General features: G+C 51.9%; 1 protein-coding gene across 1 annotated transcript in view; it reads left to right on the top strand.

Annotated features, from left to right (window-relative positions):
* RPH3A (rabphilin 3A) overlaps positions 1-19,473 on the top strand; it is a 139,313-nt gene that overhangs the window by 104,276 nt on the left and 15,564 nt on the right. The window contains exons 7-15 of the mRNA XM_059675932.1: positions 7,053-7,182; positions 8,421-8,507; positions 9,077-9,242; positions 12,142-12,333; positions 13,486-13,572; positions 15,400-15,462; positions 16,731-16,949; positions 18,117-18,196; positions 18,834-18,908. Coding sequence (XP_059531915.1) covers positions 7,053-7,182; positions 8,421-8,507; positions 9,077-9,242; positions 12,142-12,333; positions 13,486-13,572; positions 15,400-15,462; positions 16,731-16,949; positions 18,117-18,196; positions 18,834-18,908 — 1,099 coding nt within the window. The remainder of the gene's footprint in view (positions 1-7,052; positions 7,183-8,420; positions 8,508-9,076; positions 9,243-12,141; positions 12,334-13,485; positions 13,573-15,399; positions 15,463-16,730; positions 16,950-18,116; positions 18,197-18,833; positions 18,909-19,473) is intronic.

The following is a 19,473-nucleotide window of genomic DNA, read 5'->3' as shown; positions in this document are numbered from 1 at the left end:
ACAACAAGGGGAATTTCAATGTAAGGATTCAGAGCTATTTCTAGGGATTTGAGGACAGGAACACAGCCTCGCCTCATGAAAGGTCTGCTTCTCATCTCACATGGTAGAAAATATAGCCATGCAATACCTCCCCAGTGGTTATGGCTTTTCTTAGTCCTAACTCCAAATTCCCAGGGAAGGAACTCTGATTGGCTCAGCTCACTCTGAGTGCCCACCCCTCATCCAATCAGCTGTGGCCAGAGGTGCCAGGCTCCTTGGACACTGAGGACTTCTCCTGAGTGTGCAAAGGGGCTTTGTGAGTTGGGCACACACCCATGAGGTGTCTGCAGAACTTTTATGTGTATTAAGGCTGGAATGAAACATTTGCTTGGGAAAATTTGTGTCTGCAATTTTTGGTTTAAAAAACTGCCTCCCCGCCACCCCACCCACCCCAATGGTAGGACCCTCTGCATCCTTATCATATTTCTTTCTGCCCGGAGCCTCTCAAAGGGATTTGCTCACAGATCCTGCCTGTGATGGGACAGGCAGCCGGGTGGCTTCCATTCGAGGTCATCATCCGTAAACAGATGGGCCCCAAAAAAGTAATTAGGATTTGTCATTAACCTTGGTGTCCAGATGCTGTGATGGAAGAGGCAGTCAGAGAGACACAACCTGTTGTTGACAGGATCTGCTGGGTTCCTATCACCTCTCCATCTCTGTCCCATCAGCCCCGGTATTTGGCACAGAATTTTTCCAAAATGTGGACAGCGGGAGAAGTGAGTAACAGTGCTTATTAGGTAGGCGTCATTCCTGTGGTCTGACAAGCCGACCATCAGCCAGGTCACTCTCTCCTCTTTCTAAAGGAAGAACTCCCCACTTTTTTGACCTGGAGTCAGGCTTTCTGTGGATAGGTTTCAGGGGTCCTGGGGGGTATTTTAGACACATTGATGCATGTGTCTGTGCATTTTTAAGAAGGAATATTCATAGGTCACACCAGGTTTGGGGGGACTCTGAACCCCAATGTTGAAGCTGCTGAGCAGCACCTCCGCTTTCTCAGGGATTGGGCCAATGCCTTCTCATGTGCCACAGCCTGTGCGGAATCTGTTTGTGCAAGAAAGTGGAAATCTTCTGAATTCCGTCCTGAGTCAGTGTCTGGCATAAGAGAGAGCATGTGCTCAATGAACCCTCGGCCCAGCTGTCCAAGCCTCTCATGGAACCACTTGAGTCTCACGGTGCGAGGTTGGACCGTGTGGTCTCCAGGCTCCTTCTACCTCGGCACGATTGACACGTGGGGACAGGTCATTCTTTATGGTGGACTGTCCTGTGGGTTGTAGGGTTTTTTTAGCAGCGTCCCTGACCTTCATCCACCAGATGCCTGTAGTAACCCCCCCTCCCCCAACCAGACACGACAACCAAAACTGTCTGCAGACCGTGCCACCTGCCCTCTGGGGGGCAACAGCACCCCCTTTGAGGACCATCGCTCTGGCCCTTTGGTTAGGTTCACAAAAAAGGGAGAAGCAAACTTGGGATTTCCCTGCAACCCTCCTCCGCTCACCATGATCCTAGTTCACATGCGCAAAGCTTTAGGTAGATTCATTTCTGTCATCCTCACAGCAACCCTATGTAGTAGGCTATCCTGTTATTCCCATTTTGTAGAGGGGGAAACTGAGGCACAGGGAAGCTCTGCAGCCTGCCCAGAGTCATCCAGTTAATAAGCAATTACAAGCGCAGGCTGGCCGGCTCCAGAGTTGAGTCTTACTCCGCTGCCCTACAGAAAGGCCAGGCAAATAGTCACTGCCCAGCACTGTGCTAGGAACTTGCAAATGTGTTATATTTCCTTTCATCCTCATGTCTTCACTGGAAGACAGACTACGGTCTCTGCTTTACAGCGAGAAAACAAGCCCAGTGAGGTTAGGACGCTTGCCCAGGGGCACACAGCCTTTCCATGGCCAAACCAGGCGTGAACCTGAATCTTTCTCTCCACTTTCTCCCATTGCCTTTTGGATGCAGAGAGGGGAGGCCATTGACAAATGATTTCAGGGATGTAGGGAAGTCGATCATTTACAGCAGTGGTTCTCAACCTTCTGGCCCTTTAAATACAGTTCCTCATGTCGTGACCCAACCATAAAATTATTTTCGTTGCTACTTCATAACTGTCATGTTGCTACTGTGATGAATCGTCATGGAAATATCTGATATGCAGGATGGTCTTAGGCGACCCCTGTGAAAGGGTCGTTCGACCACCAAAGGGGTCGCGACCCACAGGTTGAGAACCTCTGATTTAGAGGGTGTCTCAGATATTCCCTCGGGGCAGGTGGAAGGGTTGGCAAGGGCCCCAGCCATAAGCAATTGAAACAAAACAAAGAGTAACAGCATCTGGGCAGCTAGACCTCGCCTCCAATCCCACCCCCGCCACTGGCGGCTGAGTGCCCTCGGGTAGGTGGCTTCCCCTGTGTGCCTTGGTTTCCCCACCTGTGAAATGGGAGTGAATAATAGAGCTGGTCCCACAGGCTGCAGATGACTTACGGAGGACACTGCACGCACAGTGCTCAGCACTGCACCTGGTTACTGCTATGCTCCCGGGTTTGTAACGACCCAGCACCTTGCCTGGCAGTGACCACATTAGCTCCCGTGTCTCCAACTCCGAGTCGGGGTCACCCTCCTCCCCAAAGTGCTGCGGTGCGGGCAGGAATCCCACTCACCCATCCATCAAGCGGAGGGATGGGGCTCTATGGCTCCCCAGGTGACAACAGTCATAAACAACCGTGAGAATTAATGAGTCTGAGATGCACGCAGCCCGCATACCCGCCGCCTGGCTCCCTGACAGAGTGGCTCGGCCACTTCAGGACAGGTGTCCGAGAGGCCCTGCTCCGGGCTCTCAAGGCAGCGCGGGCCAGAACAGCCACAGCTGCCTCCTGTTTCTAAATCCCGTCCTCGTCCCCAGCAGATGGCCTGATCTTAACTTCAGAAAATGCCACATTTAATAAAGTTACCGGTAATGTCCCCCCACTTGGCAATTAGGGTGAGAGCGAAAGCAGCATGATTCTGGAATTGATGGTGTGCATGCCTCTCTCCCTCTCCCTCTCTCTCTCTCTCTCTCTCTCTCTCTCTCTCAGCATGGCACACACTCTCCCACTTTGCCGCATTTTTAGGAATCGCTGTGTAATGTTTAACTGCTGCTCGAATCGCAGCTGCTCCGGTCCCTCCCATCAGCAGTGGGACCCAGCTTTTCGCTATTTCCCTCTCTGACTGAGGAATCGGTACCCAGGCCCCTCGCACCGCACCGTGCCAGGCGGGGGGTCTTCCCGAGCTCCGCAGTGCTCCGCGTGGGGCCTCCTTCCTGGCGCAGTTGCACATCATTAGCCTTCCCTCCCCGTTCAGCGAGGCGCTGCAGCAGCGCTGGGCTGAGGGCGCGGAAGCAGCTGCCTGCGTGTTCCCAGGCTGCTTGGGCCTTTTCGGGGAGAGTGAGCTGGCACGCGCCATCGGTCCTGCAGTTGGCTTCTGTCCTCGTGTGGGGAAGGCAGCCCCTGGGCGCCCTGCCAGGCCAGGGTATGCACAGCCCTGCATGGGAAAGTGTGGTCTGTACGTTGGTGCTGACTGCACACGCATGTGTGTGCACGTAGTGCACATGGACATGTGCCTCACAGGTGTGCCTGTGGGCCTATGTACTCACATGTGGATACAAGCACCATCTTGTATGTATATTTAGAGACGGGCACGTGAGTCCCGTCAGCTTCTAGTTACCGCAGCCCCTTTAAAAGCTTTAGAAAGACAAATTTCCTGGCTAGATTATAGCACCCTGGCTACATAGGAAAAATGCTAGTACAGGGAGTCATAAAAGCCACAAATTTCCAGAAGAAATAATTAGCAGCAACCGTTACTGAGTAGTTAACGTGTTCCGGGCATTTTACAAACACTCTCATTTTGCCTTTGCAGCAATCCTAGGAGGTAAGGACTTTGTTTTCCCCAATTTACAGATGAAAAATAAAGGCTCAGAAAGGCTAAGCAACTTTCTTGGGGTCACAGAGCCAGGAAGTAGCAAAGTTCAAAGGTGGACGCAAACAAGCTCACTCCAGAGCTGGCATCCAATGCCTGCATCATAGCTGCCTCCTATTTCTAACATCTGAGTGTGTGTGTGTGTGTGTGTGTGTGTGTGTGTGTATGTATGTATAGGTGTGAGTGTCTGGTGCATGTGTGTAGGGAGTCCACACTTCCCCGGGGTTGAGCACCTGGCAGAGTCCAAAGCCTGGCTGGTCTGACATCCACAGCCAGGCAGGGAGGAATCGCCCAGACCTCGCTCTGGAAAGGAGGGCTGGCGTTTCATTCAGGCCTCATCAGGCGGAAATAGAACCTGGGTGGCAGATGGGGCCGGAGTGTGAGGATGGTAGACAGAGTAATGGTCCCCCCAAAGGTGCCCACATCCTAATCCCTGCAGCCTGGGAATATGTGACCTGACCTGACTAAAGGGACTTTGCAGAGGTAATTAAGTTAGGGATTCTGAGATGGGGAGGTCATCCAGATGACCAGTGAGCCCCAGGTAATCACACGGGGCCTTGTAAGACAGAGGCAGGAGGGCCAGCGTCACAGGACGATCGAAAAACGTTACACTGTTGGCTTTAAAGATGGAGGAAGGGGTCACGAGCCACGGAATGCAGGCAGCTTCTAGAAACTGGAAGCGGCAAGGGGACGATCCTCCCCTAGAGCTTCCAGAAGGAATGCAGCCCTGCCAAGGCCCTGACTTTGTCCCAGGCATCTGAGCTTCAGGGCTGTGAAGGTCATATATATATATGAAGGTCATATTTATCTATATGTTTAAAAGCATAAGTGACTGTTACGACCTAATGACCAGAATGTCCAGCCAATAGCTATGATATGCACTGACCCAGACCTTGCTGCCTTGCTGCTGGGGCCCTGACAGCCCTGAATCTGGTTCACCTGCACCCTGAACCCAGACAGGAGGGAGGAGGGAGCCCGATTACTTGCTGTTGGTTAGCTTGCTGCTGGGCCAACCTCCCTCAGTACCTCCCCCTGGCCGAGGGACCCCACCAGTGCACGAATTCATGCCCCGGGCCTCTAGTATATACATAAAATCTGTTGTTTTAAGCCACTTCGTGTGGTAACTTGTTACAGCAGCCATAGGGGACTAATATACAGAGCGACTCCTTGAAACCCGGGAGCATGCGGTGGCATTTGGTGGCCCTCCAGCTAGTGTACTCTTCTACCACTACTGAGTCAGACCCATTCCGGACAGCTTTGGAGTTTCAAGAGACCTGGTCCAGCTCATGTGTAGATGAAGTGTAGGGACCTGCCTGCTTCATTCTACCTGGAACCACCATAGTGTCTGAAACTCTTCCTGCTCTGAGTCTCCCAAGGGCTCCATTCTTATGTCCATGTGTTGTCTCAAACCCAGGGAAGTTGAGTCGCCTCCATTCAAAGCCTTTAAATGCTTTCCCATCACTCTGAGACTCAAGACACTGCATGGATGGGCCCCTGCACATCTCTGCAGCCTCATCTCCCACCACCCAGCCCACCAGGCATGCTGAGCATCTCTCGGGTCCTTTGCACATGCTGTTCCCTCTTCTTCCAGGGCTCTTCCTCACCCTCTTACCTGGGTCAGCTCCTCTTTATCCTCAGGTCTCAACTCAAGGTCACTTCCTCTGAGGCCCCATCCTGACTTCTCAGATCCCTCTCTTATGAGTTCTCACTGCTACTCAGACTTGTCCTTCAGACAACCTACTAGGAGTCTAATTATGATGGCTTGTGTGATTATTTAAATGACATCTGAGTCCCTCACTAGAATTCCAACTCCATGAGGGCAGGGACCTCATCTGTTTTGCTTCCTTTTGGATCCTCACTGTCTACTTGGCAGGTGGTAGGTGCTCCGTGAATATTTGTCAAATTAACCCTACCAGACCGCTGTACCGATTTTTCGGTAATTTCCACACAAAGGTGGAATATTGGCGCTAGATGAAATGTAGATGAAAGGTAGACCTATTTTCTACAATGTCTCCAAGTTCCATCTTATTCTAACCACTTGTTTGCATGTAACTAACATTTTTCTATATCCTGTTGGTTTTTTCTCTTTAATGCTCAGGAGCCCAGGTACAGGGGACAGTTAGGTTCAGGGCCTCAGGTCTGGTAGGATTAATGAGCAGCTCATCTAGATCCATTTGGATGGCAAGGTCAGACCAAGTTGAGAATCCACGTCCCACCTCCTCCAGAGGTCATCCATTGGTGCCCAGAGGAGGGGACATACCCTTTCTGGTGCCTCTGGGGGCATCCTTGGAAATGGGAGGTACCCACCGACTTTACTGAGTAACCAACAGCCCCCCTTCAGCACGCAGCCTGGTGATGGATGTGTCTCCTGGATGTGAGGCACGAGGGGCAATTGTCAAGTTAATCGGGCATGTAAACACATGACCAGAGAGTGACAGGCACTTACGATGTCCACCTAATTGGGCATTTAATATGGAGACATTGAGCAGGCAAACAAAACCAGCCTGCCCATGCAGACAGGCCTGCTCTTCGCCACTGAGAGTTTGGGTTGGCTCACTGAATATCATGGGAGGGAGGGGCGTAAAGGGTGACCCCCAGATCCTGGTTTGAGCAAGCCAGTGGAATGGTGGTGCCATTTTTGGAGAATAAGGAAAGGTTTGCTTGGGACGGGGGTGGGAATAGAGAGCTGCCAAGATGATGGCCAGATGAATGCAAGAGTCTGAGATGCCTGTGAAGACATCCATGTGACAACGTCGTGTAGACAAGTAGATGAACAGATCTGGAGCTCAGTAAGCAGTTTCCTAGCAGAAGGGACATGAGGTAGAAAGGACTAGATAAGAGTCTTAATCTGAAGTCAGTAGACTAGATGGGCTTTGGGGGATATGGGAGGGGTTCTGTGATTTTCTGAAAATGCATCAGATTTCATGTGCTTGTTTCTTAGGGAGGTTCCAACAGTCTTCATCAGATACTTAAGAGCCCATGACTCAGAGAAGAATTAGACCCTCAGCCTGATACTGAGGGAGATGCAGGTGGTCCCTGGTCCTGTAAGGTCCTTAGTACCCTGTCTCTGCTTCCAGGCGCCTGGTGGACCGTCTGGAGAACATGAGGAAGAACATGGCTGGGGATGGGGTAAACCGCTGCATCCTGTGTGGGGAACAGCTGGGGATGCTGGGCTCTGCCTGCGTAGTGTGCGAGGACTGTAAGAAGGTACCATCACCCTCCTCTTCACTTCCCTGCATCCCTGTTCATTACATGCAGAGGGGCTAGGCCTGGGATCAAACCTTGGGGGACCCTGGGTCTTGGGAGTGGGGTTTGGATCCTGAAGGGTAGTTGCCAGAATATGATTCCTTCTGGGATGCTCTCACATCCAGCTGTCTCCCGAGGTAACCCTGATCCTGGTTCCTCCCCTGAAACTCACTGTGACCCTTCTGTCCCCTTGGACCTCAGGTCCATCCAGGATGAACTTGGGAGCTTGAGGTAGGGTATGAGCTAACGCTGAGCCTGCAAGTATCCTGGTTGTGGCTTAGCAAGTTACATGTCAGGTTGAAGAGCATGATGGACTCAGGTCTACACATGTGTGTACATGGAAGGCTAACCCAGCATTCTCTTAGCCTGGGTTATAGTACAAGTGACTGAGAAAGCCCCTCTCCAGCCCAGTTAGGACCACTGGGCTTCAAGAGCCTTTATTCTTGAAAGGGGTGCTCCTCATATTTCTCCACCCTGTACCCTCTCCTCAGTTGTCTGCACTTGACAATTCCAGGATACAGAAAGAACTGTCCTTGGTGTCTGCCTGATTCCCAGGAAAGGGACTTAGGAGAATGAGCCACCTGGAAACACCCACAGAGTCACTTGGCATCTCCTGCTCGGGGTCCCATTTAGCGTTTAGATGGAATATTGAGGGAAGTGGATCTATTCCAAAAATGTTGTCTGCTGCAGTCAGCCAAGAGTGAGAATTCGGTGACCCATCAGTCTTTCCTATTTGCCTTGACTGCCAGGAAACAGCCAAAAATATAAATGTCCCATCACACAGTCGTGGCATTTCCTCACATAACTTCCTTCTCCTTGAAGATTTGAAGCTGTAGTTGTAGCCTAGGTTGTCTCAGATTCGCTTGGGAAAGGAGAAGAAACACATCAGTAAGCCATGCGGATACATGGCCTTTCCTCTTTGAAAATCCTCTCAGTCATCTCCCCTGTATGGATGCTGAAAACTCAGGCCCCACAGGGACTCCTGGAGAATTTCTTTATCCAGTGCTGGGGAATGACTCCAGTTCTTGGTATTGGAAATTAAGACTCAAGTTGGAACTTTATTCTAACTGGCTCTGGTCATGGACAGGAGGTGAGAGAAGGAAAGTTCTAGCTCTCTGCAGTGGGCTTCCATCACCACCTCCCCTGATCATGAGCACCTGGCATATCTGAGTGTACACTGGCCTTTATTTTGTCCCCAGAATGTCTGCACCAAATGCGGGGTAGAGACCTCCAACAACCGCCCGCATCCTGTGTGGCTCTGCAAAATCTGCATCGAGCAGAGGGAGGTGAGTAGATGTGTCCTTTCTAGCTTCTAGAGCACCCTTCCTTTTATTCAATTCCCCTTCCTCTCTAGAGCCAGGGAAACAGGGTGGCAGGTGGGGGCTGGAAAACCTAGGCAGGGATGTGTCTTAAGGATTTGGTATAAAAGGAACCAGCTCAGCTGTGGACTCTGGTGGAACAGCCCCTGAGTGTTTGAGTGAATTTCTTTTCCCTTCTAGTTCTGTGACTTTTCCTTTCCTAGTAATAGGGATCAACACACCACATTTAAGAGCTAGAAGACTCGGTGTCCAGTCTTTGCCCTTGCGCTCTCATGATGTGCATGAGCTCATACCCTCATGATGTCCAACTTTCTCCATCAAGAAAATGGCTCTACTCAGGCCCCCTCTGTTGAGTGGTCAGGGATATTGTGGGAATTAAATAGAAATTGTGAAAGGTTGCATACTGGTGAGAAAAGTGTGCTGGCTCTTGTGTCCATGTGCTTAAGGAGGGGAGCAAAGTTAAAAATTGGCACTCATGAAGGCAGGAGCAATATATTTGGCTGCCATGTCATCATCCTCTCCCTCTCCTCCCCAAGGTGTGGAAGCGTTCTGGAGCCTGGTTCTTCAAGGGCTTCCCCAAACAGGTCCTCCCACAGCCTATGCCCATAATGAAGAGCAAGCCCAAGCAGCCTGTCAGTGAGCCCGCTGTCCCAGAGCAGCCCACCCCTGAACCCAAGCACACTGTCCGGGCTTCAACTCAAGGTAGGACAAAACGATTTATCCTTTCAGGACCAAGGACAGCTCTCGGCTAACTGGTCTACCTGAGAATGTCCTGACATGTTTGTGCTTCTACCCAGTTGATGGACAGACAGCCTCTGGGTTTGAGTCTGGGAATCCTATGTCCCCTTCACAGCTCACCATGAACCCTTATGAAGAAGATAGCACAGGCATTTTTGATGGAGTATTTAGAGGTACAGCAGAGGTGGAAATTAAAATTAGGAACAAAGAGAAATTCTCACAACCAAACTACACACTGGAGCCTGGGGGCATTTGGGGCTTGCTGAGAAGGCCTTCCTCACCCCTGCTATTTCTTATATCCACCATCAGCAAATCTGAAATTGGACTAATTAAAACGGAAAGTTGAATAGAAAGGAAATTAGTGAAAGAAAATTACCACTACTATGGATACTATCACTATCATCCAAGTATTATTATTAATTACTAAAATGATGATTAAAAGAGAGAGGCAAAACAATACAAAGAAAAAAGACAACCACAATAAAAACACATTAATTGGATGAGGCCACTGGGACTGATCAGAGAGAGTCCTTGCAATAATTCCAATTAACACTAAGTGATCATGTCGGGTCTGGATGACAACTCTGCAGTTGTGTGCAAGCAGTGCTTCGGGAAGGAAGGTCTCAAAAATTGAAGTGCCTGAGTATGTCTCCTATAAGATAACTTCTTCATGTACCTGGGACTGTGTCTGGCACTCAAAAGGCATCAGCAAATACTTCCTGACAAAGGGGCAATTTGTATCCCTTGCAGAGAATTACCAAATTGTCCATCTTCACTGCATCCTGGGGAGCCCCGGTTTCTACCAATAGAGCATCCTTCTTCCTGGTTAAGCACTTCCCCCTCTAGGTTGAAAAGGTTGTAGAGCATAACTGTCAAGATCATGGACATATGCCTGGCCGGTGTGGCTCAGTAGTTGAGTACCCATCTATGAACCATGAGATCACGGTTCAATTCCCAGTCAGGGCACATGCCCAAGTTGTGTGCTCGATCCCCAGTAGGGGTGTGCAGTAGACGGCTGATCAATGATTCTCTCTCATCATTGATGTTTCTATTTCTCTGTCCTTTCCTCTCTGAAATCAATAAAAATATTTTTTAAAAAATATATTTTATTGATTTTTTTACAGAGAGGAAGGGAGAGGGATAGAGAGTTAGAAACATCAATGAGAGAGAAACATCAATCAGCTGCCTCCTGCACATCTCCCACTGGGGATGTGCCTGCAACCAAGGTACATGCCCTTGACCAGAATTAAACCTGGGACTCCTCAGTCTGCAGGCCAATGCTCTATCCACTGAGCCAAACTGGTTAGGGCAAAATATTTTTTTTTAATTAAAAATGAAAAGGTCTGGGCATCTTAGGGCAGGAGGACCAGAATCTGAATTCCAGCTCTGCCACTTACCAGCCCTGTGAGCTTGGGCAAGTGTCCTAACCTCTCTGCGATTCGTTCTTCATCTATGGGGTGGGGCAAAATAGGTTTACAGTTGTGAGTATGCGAAACACATTTTATTAATTATTTTACTGTTTTTCAAACGAACAACTGCAGACCTGCTTTTGCCCCACCCCGTAAAACATGGGGCTAATAACTCATTGGAGTTGTTTGAGTGCTACATGTCAAGTGCTTGGCAGAGTGCAGCACTGAGTAAATGCTGACTGATAACATATAATGTTCATCACCTGTGCACAGACACACACACAGACATGAACTAGATAAACTCTGGACAGCACAGACCACTCTGGAAATGCAGTGGATGTAACCCCATTCACTTCACTGGAGAGAAGTAACATCACCAGCATTGCATAGTGACGCTTAAAACGTTATTAGAATAACATCGGTGCTGGTGAATGTGTGGGGAGATGAATACTCTCTAAACTGTTGGTTTAGACTGTAAGTCACCTCCAGCCTTTTGGAATGTAATATGGCAGGCTTTATTGAAATGGGGAAATGTACTATTATATACCATTTGATCCAGCAATCCCTCTCTGGGGTTATATGGAACAGCAATCCAAGTACCATATAAAAGATATAGATATGTTTGTTGCAACATTACTTAGAACAGCAAAGCACTGGAAGAGGTTTGTTAGTAGGGGAATTGTTGACTGGATTATGAAATATCCACACCACACTATAGTAGGGATTATTTAAAATGGAATGATGCCAGCGTCCTTTATGGATTTGCAATTGTGTCCATATGTGCTTTCAGTATTCTCTTAATAAACATTCACTGGGCACCGAAGGAGTTCCAGACTCTATTCTAAGCCCTGGACGTAGAGTGGTGTTTGCAACAGACGAAGACCCCTGCCTTCATGCAGCTAAAATTCTAGTGGGGGAAACAGGTGCTCGACCAGCTGCCAGTGCAAATGTAATATAGTATCGGGCAGTGATAGGTGCTGGGGATAGACACGGAGCAGGTAAAGGGGGCAGGCAGTGACAGGAGGGCCCCATTCAGGATAGAATGGGCAGAGAAGGGCCATCAGAGGAGGATCTTTGGGGAGACACGTGACTGAAATGATAGCGAGGACCCAAAGAATCTTCGGGACTATGGTGTGCGTGGGGCTTAAGGTTGGAATGTGCTTGGTGAGTCCTGGGAAAATTGGATTAAGCGAGCAAAGCCCACCTAGAAGAGGATGTAGCCAGTGGCCCCAGCTCGGCCTGTGTTCAGCCTGTGTGTGTTCACGTGCTTGTGCAGGAAAGGAAATATGTGAGATTACAAACGAAAGCTGCGTCCAAGGACAGGGCAGGAGGAGAGAGTTTTGATTTTAAAGAGCACTTGGGAGTGGACGGTGGGCCCCTTTGTGGAGCTGTTTAAGCAGTGGCCCTCCTGCACCATAAAAACCAGTTCTCCCATCACTGTTCTCCCTCTCCAGGTGACGCCGAAGACAGGAGGGGCCCAGGTCAGAAGCCAGGCCCTGAGCTGGCCTCTGCGCCTGGCCGAGGAAGCTACGGGCCTCCTGTGCGCAGGGCCTCAGAAGCACGAATGAGCTCAGCCAGCCGGGACTCGGAGGGCTGGGGCCATGGCCATGGCGGGGCAGCCGGTGACTCCAGCCGGAGCCCAGCAGGTGAGGGAGAGGGGCAAATCCGGGCAGGCTTCCTGGATGAGGAGAACCAGAAAGAATGGGGAGGGGAGTGTTTTTATTCATGTATCCATTCGGTGCTTATTGAGCACCTACTGTGTGGCGTGTTCAATGCCAGATGCTGGTTCTAGCCTATGGTAGAGGAAAGCTAGGACTCAGAAACAATTCTGACTCCAGACATCCAAAAGTTTTGCTTATCTCCTTTTCTTGCTCTAATGTCTGCATTTCTTTGTAGCGAGGTCATGAGACTGGCTCTGATTAGATGGGCTGAATATTAGTTCCCTCGCAGCCCTCTGGCCTTCTCTTTCTGATCAGGGGGTTTGTGGCATAGCACCTCGGTTCCTCTTGGCAGGAGGGCTGGGGAGCAGTATCCGATGGTCTCAAGCAGACTGTAGACTGACTACCTGAGTTCTAACCCTGGCTCTGCCACAAACCAGCCAACAGACGTTGGATGAACTCCTTAACCTTGCTAGGCCTCAGTTTCCCCATTCCCCATTTATAAAATGGGGTATAGAGATTAAATAAGCTTCTTATATGTAAAGTCCCTGGCACATGGTAAGCGTTGAATAAATGTTAACTCGTCCTTATCCAGTAGCTCCTGAAGTTCAGAGAGGGGGAGTGACCAGCCCAGAGTCACACAGCTTATAAAAGAGAATGCTCCGATGCAAAGTTAGGTCAATGTGAAGCTATAGACCAGATTCTTGCAAGAATAATACAATAATATCAACATCTGCCAGGTGTTGAGTGTTTACTACATGTTCTGAGCACTTTGCATGCATTGTATCATCGCATCTCCACCACATGCTATGCGGTAGGTACTATCATCCCCATTTAACAGACGAGGAGACTGAGGCCCAGGGAGGAGAGGTCATTCGTGCAAGGTCGTACAGGTGGGAGCGCTATCACACAACTTGTGCTTTTTCAACACCCAGGTGACTTGCCCGGGGGGGTCTGAATATTGGAAAGAGCGAACCCACTAAGAGGCAGAGAGGGTCTGAAGGAGCTGAGGAATGTTGGGGGGCTGCGTTCAAATCCAGAAGGCCTTGCTTTAGGCCGGCTGCCCAGCCCCAGCTTCTTTCTGCTTCCACTCTGTGTGCGTGCAACATGACGGGCTGTTTCCCTTCCTTCCTCCTACAGGCTTGAGACGGGCCAACTCAGTGCAGGCCTCCAGACCCGCCCCAGCCTCGACGCCGAGCCAGGCACCGCCTCAGCCTGGGCAGCCAGGTACTTGCCGCCCGCCCAGCCACCCCGGCTGCCCTGTCAGTCAGCGGCGACCCCAATTCCTCCATCCTTGCTGGCAGAGCCCCCGCTCTCTGCAAAGTGCAGCCACCGCCGAGTCCTAAGCTCTTCTAAGACCTTTAGACTGAGTGATCCCCGGGCTGGGGAGCCGGGCGGGGCGCAAGCCAGCATCGTATCCAGCTGAACGCAAGAAGGGACAGCACCTCACTCCTCAGCATCGCCCCCCTTCAGCCATGGGCACTCCACTGGCAGCTTTTACCACACGCACCTACCACCTACCCTCTTACTTTCTCGATCTTTCTTCAAATGGACTCGCTTTGCAAGCACGGCTGAGGGCTTGCTATCGCAAACTCTCTCGAGGGGGATTTAAGGCCCCTGGGCGGTCATAGAATGGCACATGTTCCCAGAAGCGTTGTGGGAGATTCAGGGAGAAATGGTGAGCAGGGAGATTAGTGACGTGGGGAAATCTGAACACATGTGGCTCGTGAAAGACAAAGGGAATGATGTCTAGTTGGTGCCGTGCGTGTTTTGTTATTTTAAAAGAAACCTATGATAATGGCATCAGTGGCAAACCAGTGCTCCGTACTAGAGAGAGAGTGTGTGCGGGCACCACCAACTGGGTGGTGTAAATTAGCAGAGATGGGTGGTCTCCCAGTTCCGGAGGCCAGAGGTCTGAGGTCAAGGTGTCGGCAGGGTGAGCTCCTGAGGGTGTGAGGGAGGATCTGTTTCATTCCTCTTAGCTCCTGGGGCCTCAGGCAATTCCTCAGCTTCTAAATGACATCCTCCCTGTGCCTCCCATCATTTTTCTTCTAAGGATGTCTCTCTCTCTCTGTCCAAACTTCTCCTTTATGCAGATATTATTGATTTCAGAGAGGAAGTGAGAGGGAGAGAGAGAGGAACATGAATGAGAGAACCATGGATCGGCTGCCTCCTGCCCGCCCCCTACTGGAAATCAAGCCCATAACCACGGCATGTGCCCTGACGGGGGAATCGAGCCGTGACCTCCTGGTTCATGGTGGATGCTCACCCACCGGAGCCACACCGGCCGGGCCAAACTTCTCCTTTGGATAAGGACACAGTCGTATAGATTAAGGCCTGCCCCCGTGACCTCATCTGAACCTGACCATCTTCAAAGACCCTCTTCCACCCGAGGTCACACTCACAGGTGCTGGGGGTCAGGACTTTAGGGAACACAGTTCAACCCACGGCAGAGGGTCATGACCTAAATGAATGTAATGAAAATTAAACAAGGCCAGGACATTCTCGTTCCTCTGGCCTGAGGAGGTTCTGAGCTTGGGGCCTGTTCGCTTTTGTTCAAAGAGGCTGTAAAGACAGAGTCGCACTCAAATGAGACTTCCTCGGGGGGTCATACTGAAAGGCCAGGGAAGCCTGGGGGCTCCTGGTGGTGTTGACGGGTATTCCATACCCCACCCCTGAAGTTGTGAAGAATCCACTGGGTCAGTTATGACCCCACAGCATTGATGGATCCAGAGTATAAACTTGCCCATCACCTCGGGCACAGTTCTCCATTCGTTGATCAGCCTCATAGCCAGTGAAACATGAAGAGCAGGCTCTTATCCCGTTTCAGAGAGGAGAAAGCTGAGGCTCGGGAAAGACACACTGGGGCTTGAACCCAGGCCTTCCTGACCCCAGAATCCTCCGTGGGGCTGTTCCTGCAGCCCCAGGTACCCCTGCACATCGCCTGTTACCCCTGGGCCTGTGTCCCTGCCCAGGAAATGCGGGGGACACGGGGTGGACACGGAAGTGATGCCACCTTCTCTGCTCCATCTCTCCTCTCTCCTCTCCACTCAGGGCCCCCAGGAGGCGGCAGACCCAGCGCTGGGCCAGCAGGACGCTCTTCGGACCAGAGACCAGGCAAGTGCTCGCTGCTTCCCACCCCTGCTCGAGAGACCGCCTCTCTCCCACTTCTCCACGAGAGAGCAGGGGGCTGCCTGATCGTGGCCCAGCCTACACCCCGAGACCTCCCTGAGGAGCTCTAAGGCTGCCCACCCTGATTCCCAAACTCTAGAAAATGACCACACGTCGAGTGACTAAGAGCACACCCCGCCTGGACTCAATCCCTGCTCCTTCACGTCCCAGCTGTGGCCATGGGCAAGCTCCTTAGCCTCCCTGAGCCTCAGTTTCCTTATTTTAACATGGGAGTAATACTAGGACCTACTTCAGTGACGGGTGAGGATTAAACAGACTAGTACATATAAAACCGTAGCACGTGGCCGGGAGTGTTTAAGACACGCTAAGTGACAGTGACTATGACATGTGACATATATGCCTGGTCATCCTCACACGCATCACTGTGGCTACACCGTAGTCCTTGCTTTCTGATGCACCAGGCACAATTTTGTATACGTATTCAATAATTTTTAAAATGATAGCTACTGCCCTAACCGGTTTGGCTCAGTGGATAGAGCGTCGGCCTGCAGACTGAAGGGTCCCAGGTTCGATTCCGGTCAAGGGCATGTACCTTGGTTGCGGGCACATACCCAGTAGGGGGTGTGCAGGAGACAGCGGATCGATGTTTCTCTCTCATCCATGTTTCTAACTCTCTATCCCTCTCCCTTCCTCTCTGTCAAAAATCAATAAAATAGATTTTAAAAAAAATAATAGCTACTATGATTTGAGTGACTTCAGGTATTATAATTCCCATTTTACAGATGAGAAAGCTGAGGCTCAGAGACATTCAGTAATTTGCCCTATGCCACACAGCAGAGGTGCAGACCCAGGCTACCCTGGCTCCAGAGCCCACACAAGTGGTCAGTACCCCCTTTGAGGTCTGTTTTGCCTGCATCTGATTAAGCTTGTAGGACTTGTTATAAAACATGGACTTCAAGGCCCCACTGCACGGGCTACTGATCCTGCGTGGGGCCCATGAACCTGTATTTTGCAAGCTCCCCTCAGTGGTTTTGACAAAGACAACATTCTGAGAACCAGCGAACGGCCCAATGTGGTCACCCCGTCAGCGGGAGGCCATAATTCTCTGTTGCAGGGCTGTGGGTGAGTCTGGTGCACCTGGTATACAGTAGGTGCTCATCCCTCGTGGTCATGCTGGAGCGGTTGTTGCTGCTGCCATTGTAACACAGGGACTCAGCTGCCTCTTTCCTGCCCTCTCTCCATCTCCCCTGCAGACGTGGCCCCCGGTGACCTCTGCTACCCAGGGGCCTCCATCCCACCCTGGGAGGAGCGACTAGGAGTCGGAGCCAGGGAGGACCGAGCGGGCCACGCCCCAGGCCCTTACTCCCAAGTGTCTGCTGCTGCCCCCCAGCCTGCCGCCACCCCTGCCCGCCAGCCCCCACCCCCCGAGGAGGACGAGGAGGAAGCCAACAGCTACGATTCGGATGAAGGGAGTATGTGGCACTGAGGGCAGGGGTGTCTGGGAAAAGCCCCTTCAGGGTCACCCCCCAGGGAAACGGAGGGCTCCAGGGAGGGCCCTCTACGCCCTCCCAGCTCCACAATATGCCAACCATGACAAATGCATTAACCAAGTCATAAAAATACAAGTTTGTGTTACCGTATTCACAACACGGCATCAATTTACTAAAAAATAGTAACATCCTATTTTTTTATTGGGGTAAAATACCTGTCACATCAAAGTCACTGTGTAACGCATTGTAAAGAGTGCAAATCGGCGATCTTTGCTTTGTCCAGTTTGGTGGCTCCTCACCAAGTAGATTGTGGAATTATCACGTGACCAGCATCCACTCCTAGGTATACCTACGTGTTTATCGGTTCCAAAACTCTCTATTGTGTGTCTTCAAAGAGCAATTTTTTAAGCCATTTTAAAATTTCTGGGTGTTTCTTTTTGCATCCATGCAATCAGGGGTGTATGAAGTGCCTGCTTTATGCCCCTCCCACTGAGACCCAAGTCCCAGGGACACACACACGTCCCAAGAGCTTGCGGTCAGGCGGAGAGATTGGACCCGCTTGGATGAAATGGACCGCGGGCTGTGGGAGGTGGCGTGGCTTTGGCCCACGATGTCACCCCTTCTCGCTGTAAAACGGGAAGCAGAATACTGCCTCCTGGGCGGGACCGAGGAGGGTAAACTGAGGCACCCCCTGGGACAGTGCTCTGTAAACCGGAAATCATTATCATTTTAGTGCTGAGCACACACGAGGAACGGGTATCACGTAATACGCACACTTTTCTAAGTGTGTTCTGGGCACGGGCTCATGGGATCTGCCCACGGGGCCTGGGAAGAGCTGCCTTTGCTGCTCCTGATTCCCAGGTAGGGAGACGGAGGCTCCGGGGTTCAGGGACTTGGCCAAGCTCCCACGGCCAGTGAGTGGAGGGGCTGCCGGTCAGTCTCCCGGCTGCCGCACATCAGAGGCCAGAGCTGGTGAGAGGCCAGCTGTCCCCTCCCCATCCCCTGCTCTCCCGCGGGCCTTGGGGACGGAGCCTTCCTCTCTCTGTAGGCTCGATGCTTAGCCCAGACAGGGCACAAATCAGCGCGCGGGCAATGTTTGTTGAATGACTGAGTGAATGTTCTCTTGGCTCCTGCCTCTGCCCGCTCCAGCCACCCTGGGAGCCCTGGAGTTCAGCCTTCTCTACGACCAGGAGAACAGCTCCCTGCACTGCACCATCATCAAGGCCAAGGTGGGTGCGGGGCCAAGGGGGGACCACACGGCTGCTCTGGCTTCTCCGGGGACTTGGGGAGGACACGGGTCACCAGGCTCCTCTCTGTTGCCCTGCCTACCTGTGGCAGTGACAGGGTGAGAAAAGGGCAGAAATTACCCACAGCCCATAGTGTGGGGGAGAGCTTCGCCCGGAGATGGTCCCAGGGGGTCATTTCACGGCAGCCGCCTCCCAGGAGCAGAGGCAGTTGGGCTACAAGGGCAGACAGAGCCCAGCTCCCTGGAGGGGACGAGTGACAATCCAGCCTTGATGGAGCATCTCCATGTGCCAGGCACTTGACAGGTGAAATCGTGTGTATGTCTCCCCCCTCCACGAAGCAGGGTTGTCCGCACCCCATTTGACCTGCGAGGAAAACGAGGCTCAGACAGGTTAAGAAACTTGCCGGAGGACACACAGCCAGGAAGTGACATGGCCGGGCTTTAAGCCCCGTCTGCCTGATTCCAGGGCTCTTTTCCTTCTCCCTCTCTTCGGAAGAGGAACCACATGGGATGAACCGACGGGCGGGACAGGGGCCAGGGGCTGCGCCCAGGGCTGCGGCAGCGGCAGCGGAGCGGCCGGCCCTCCCAAGGCCCTCACCCCACTGCCTTTTCTCTTGCAGGGACTGAAGCCCATGGACTCCAACGGCCTGGCCGATCCTTATGTTAAGCTGCACCTCCTGCCGGGAGCCAGCAAGGTACCATATGGCCTGGGCCTCTCGGCGAGCCAGGAACATGGGCCCTGGCAGGCACCCAAGGTTCCCAGCCCAGAGCCTAAAATAGCCCAGCTGCCCCCAACCCCCTCCTCCCAGAGTGGCCAAGTCCTCGCCAGGGGTGAGAGGTGGGCCAGGAGTCACTCTCCCTCAAGGGGCAGGGGCTCTGCCCATCTCTCCAGCCCAGAAACCTGAAATCCAGGAGCTTCCAAAGGCCAGGGGAGAAGCAGATGCCCCATGATGCCCTCACCTGCTCACATACCTTCCATGGCTCCCCAGTGCTGACCATGGTCCCCCTCCCCCTCCCATTTTGTGCCCCAACCAAACACTCCTCATCTCTCAGTGGAAAGGAATCGCTCTCTTTGGATCTCAGGGCTGAGCACCTGAGATAATGTGCTGTCCTGAGAGAAATGTGCCCCCTCCCACCTTGCCGCTCCCTGGTCATCGCTTTGCTCTGCGGAGGAGACATGGGGTTCGACCCACTCACATGGGCTTACTTGGTCCATTTGATGTGGATGCGCCAAATACAAGGGTGACCGCGCACTTGGTT

The sequence above is a fragment of the Myotis daubentonii genome, chromosome 19, assembly GCF_963259705.1.
Source record: "Myotis daubentonii chromosome 19, mMyoDau2.1, whole genome shotgun sequence".
Lineage (NCBI taxonomy): Eukaryota > Metazoa > Chordata > Mammalia > Chiroptera > Vespertilionidae > Myotis > Myotis daubentonii.
The sequence above is the reverse complement of the archived record's forward strand: the minus strand, read 5'-3'. Positions and strand labels throughout refer to the sequence as shown.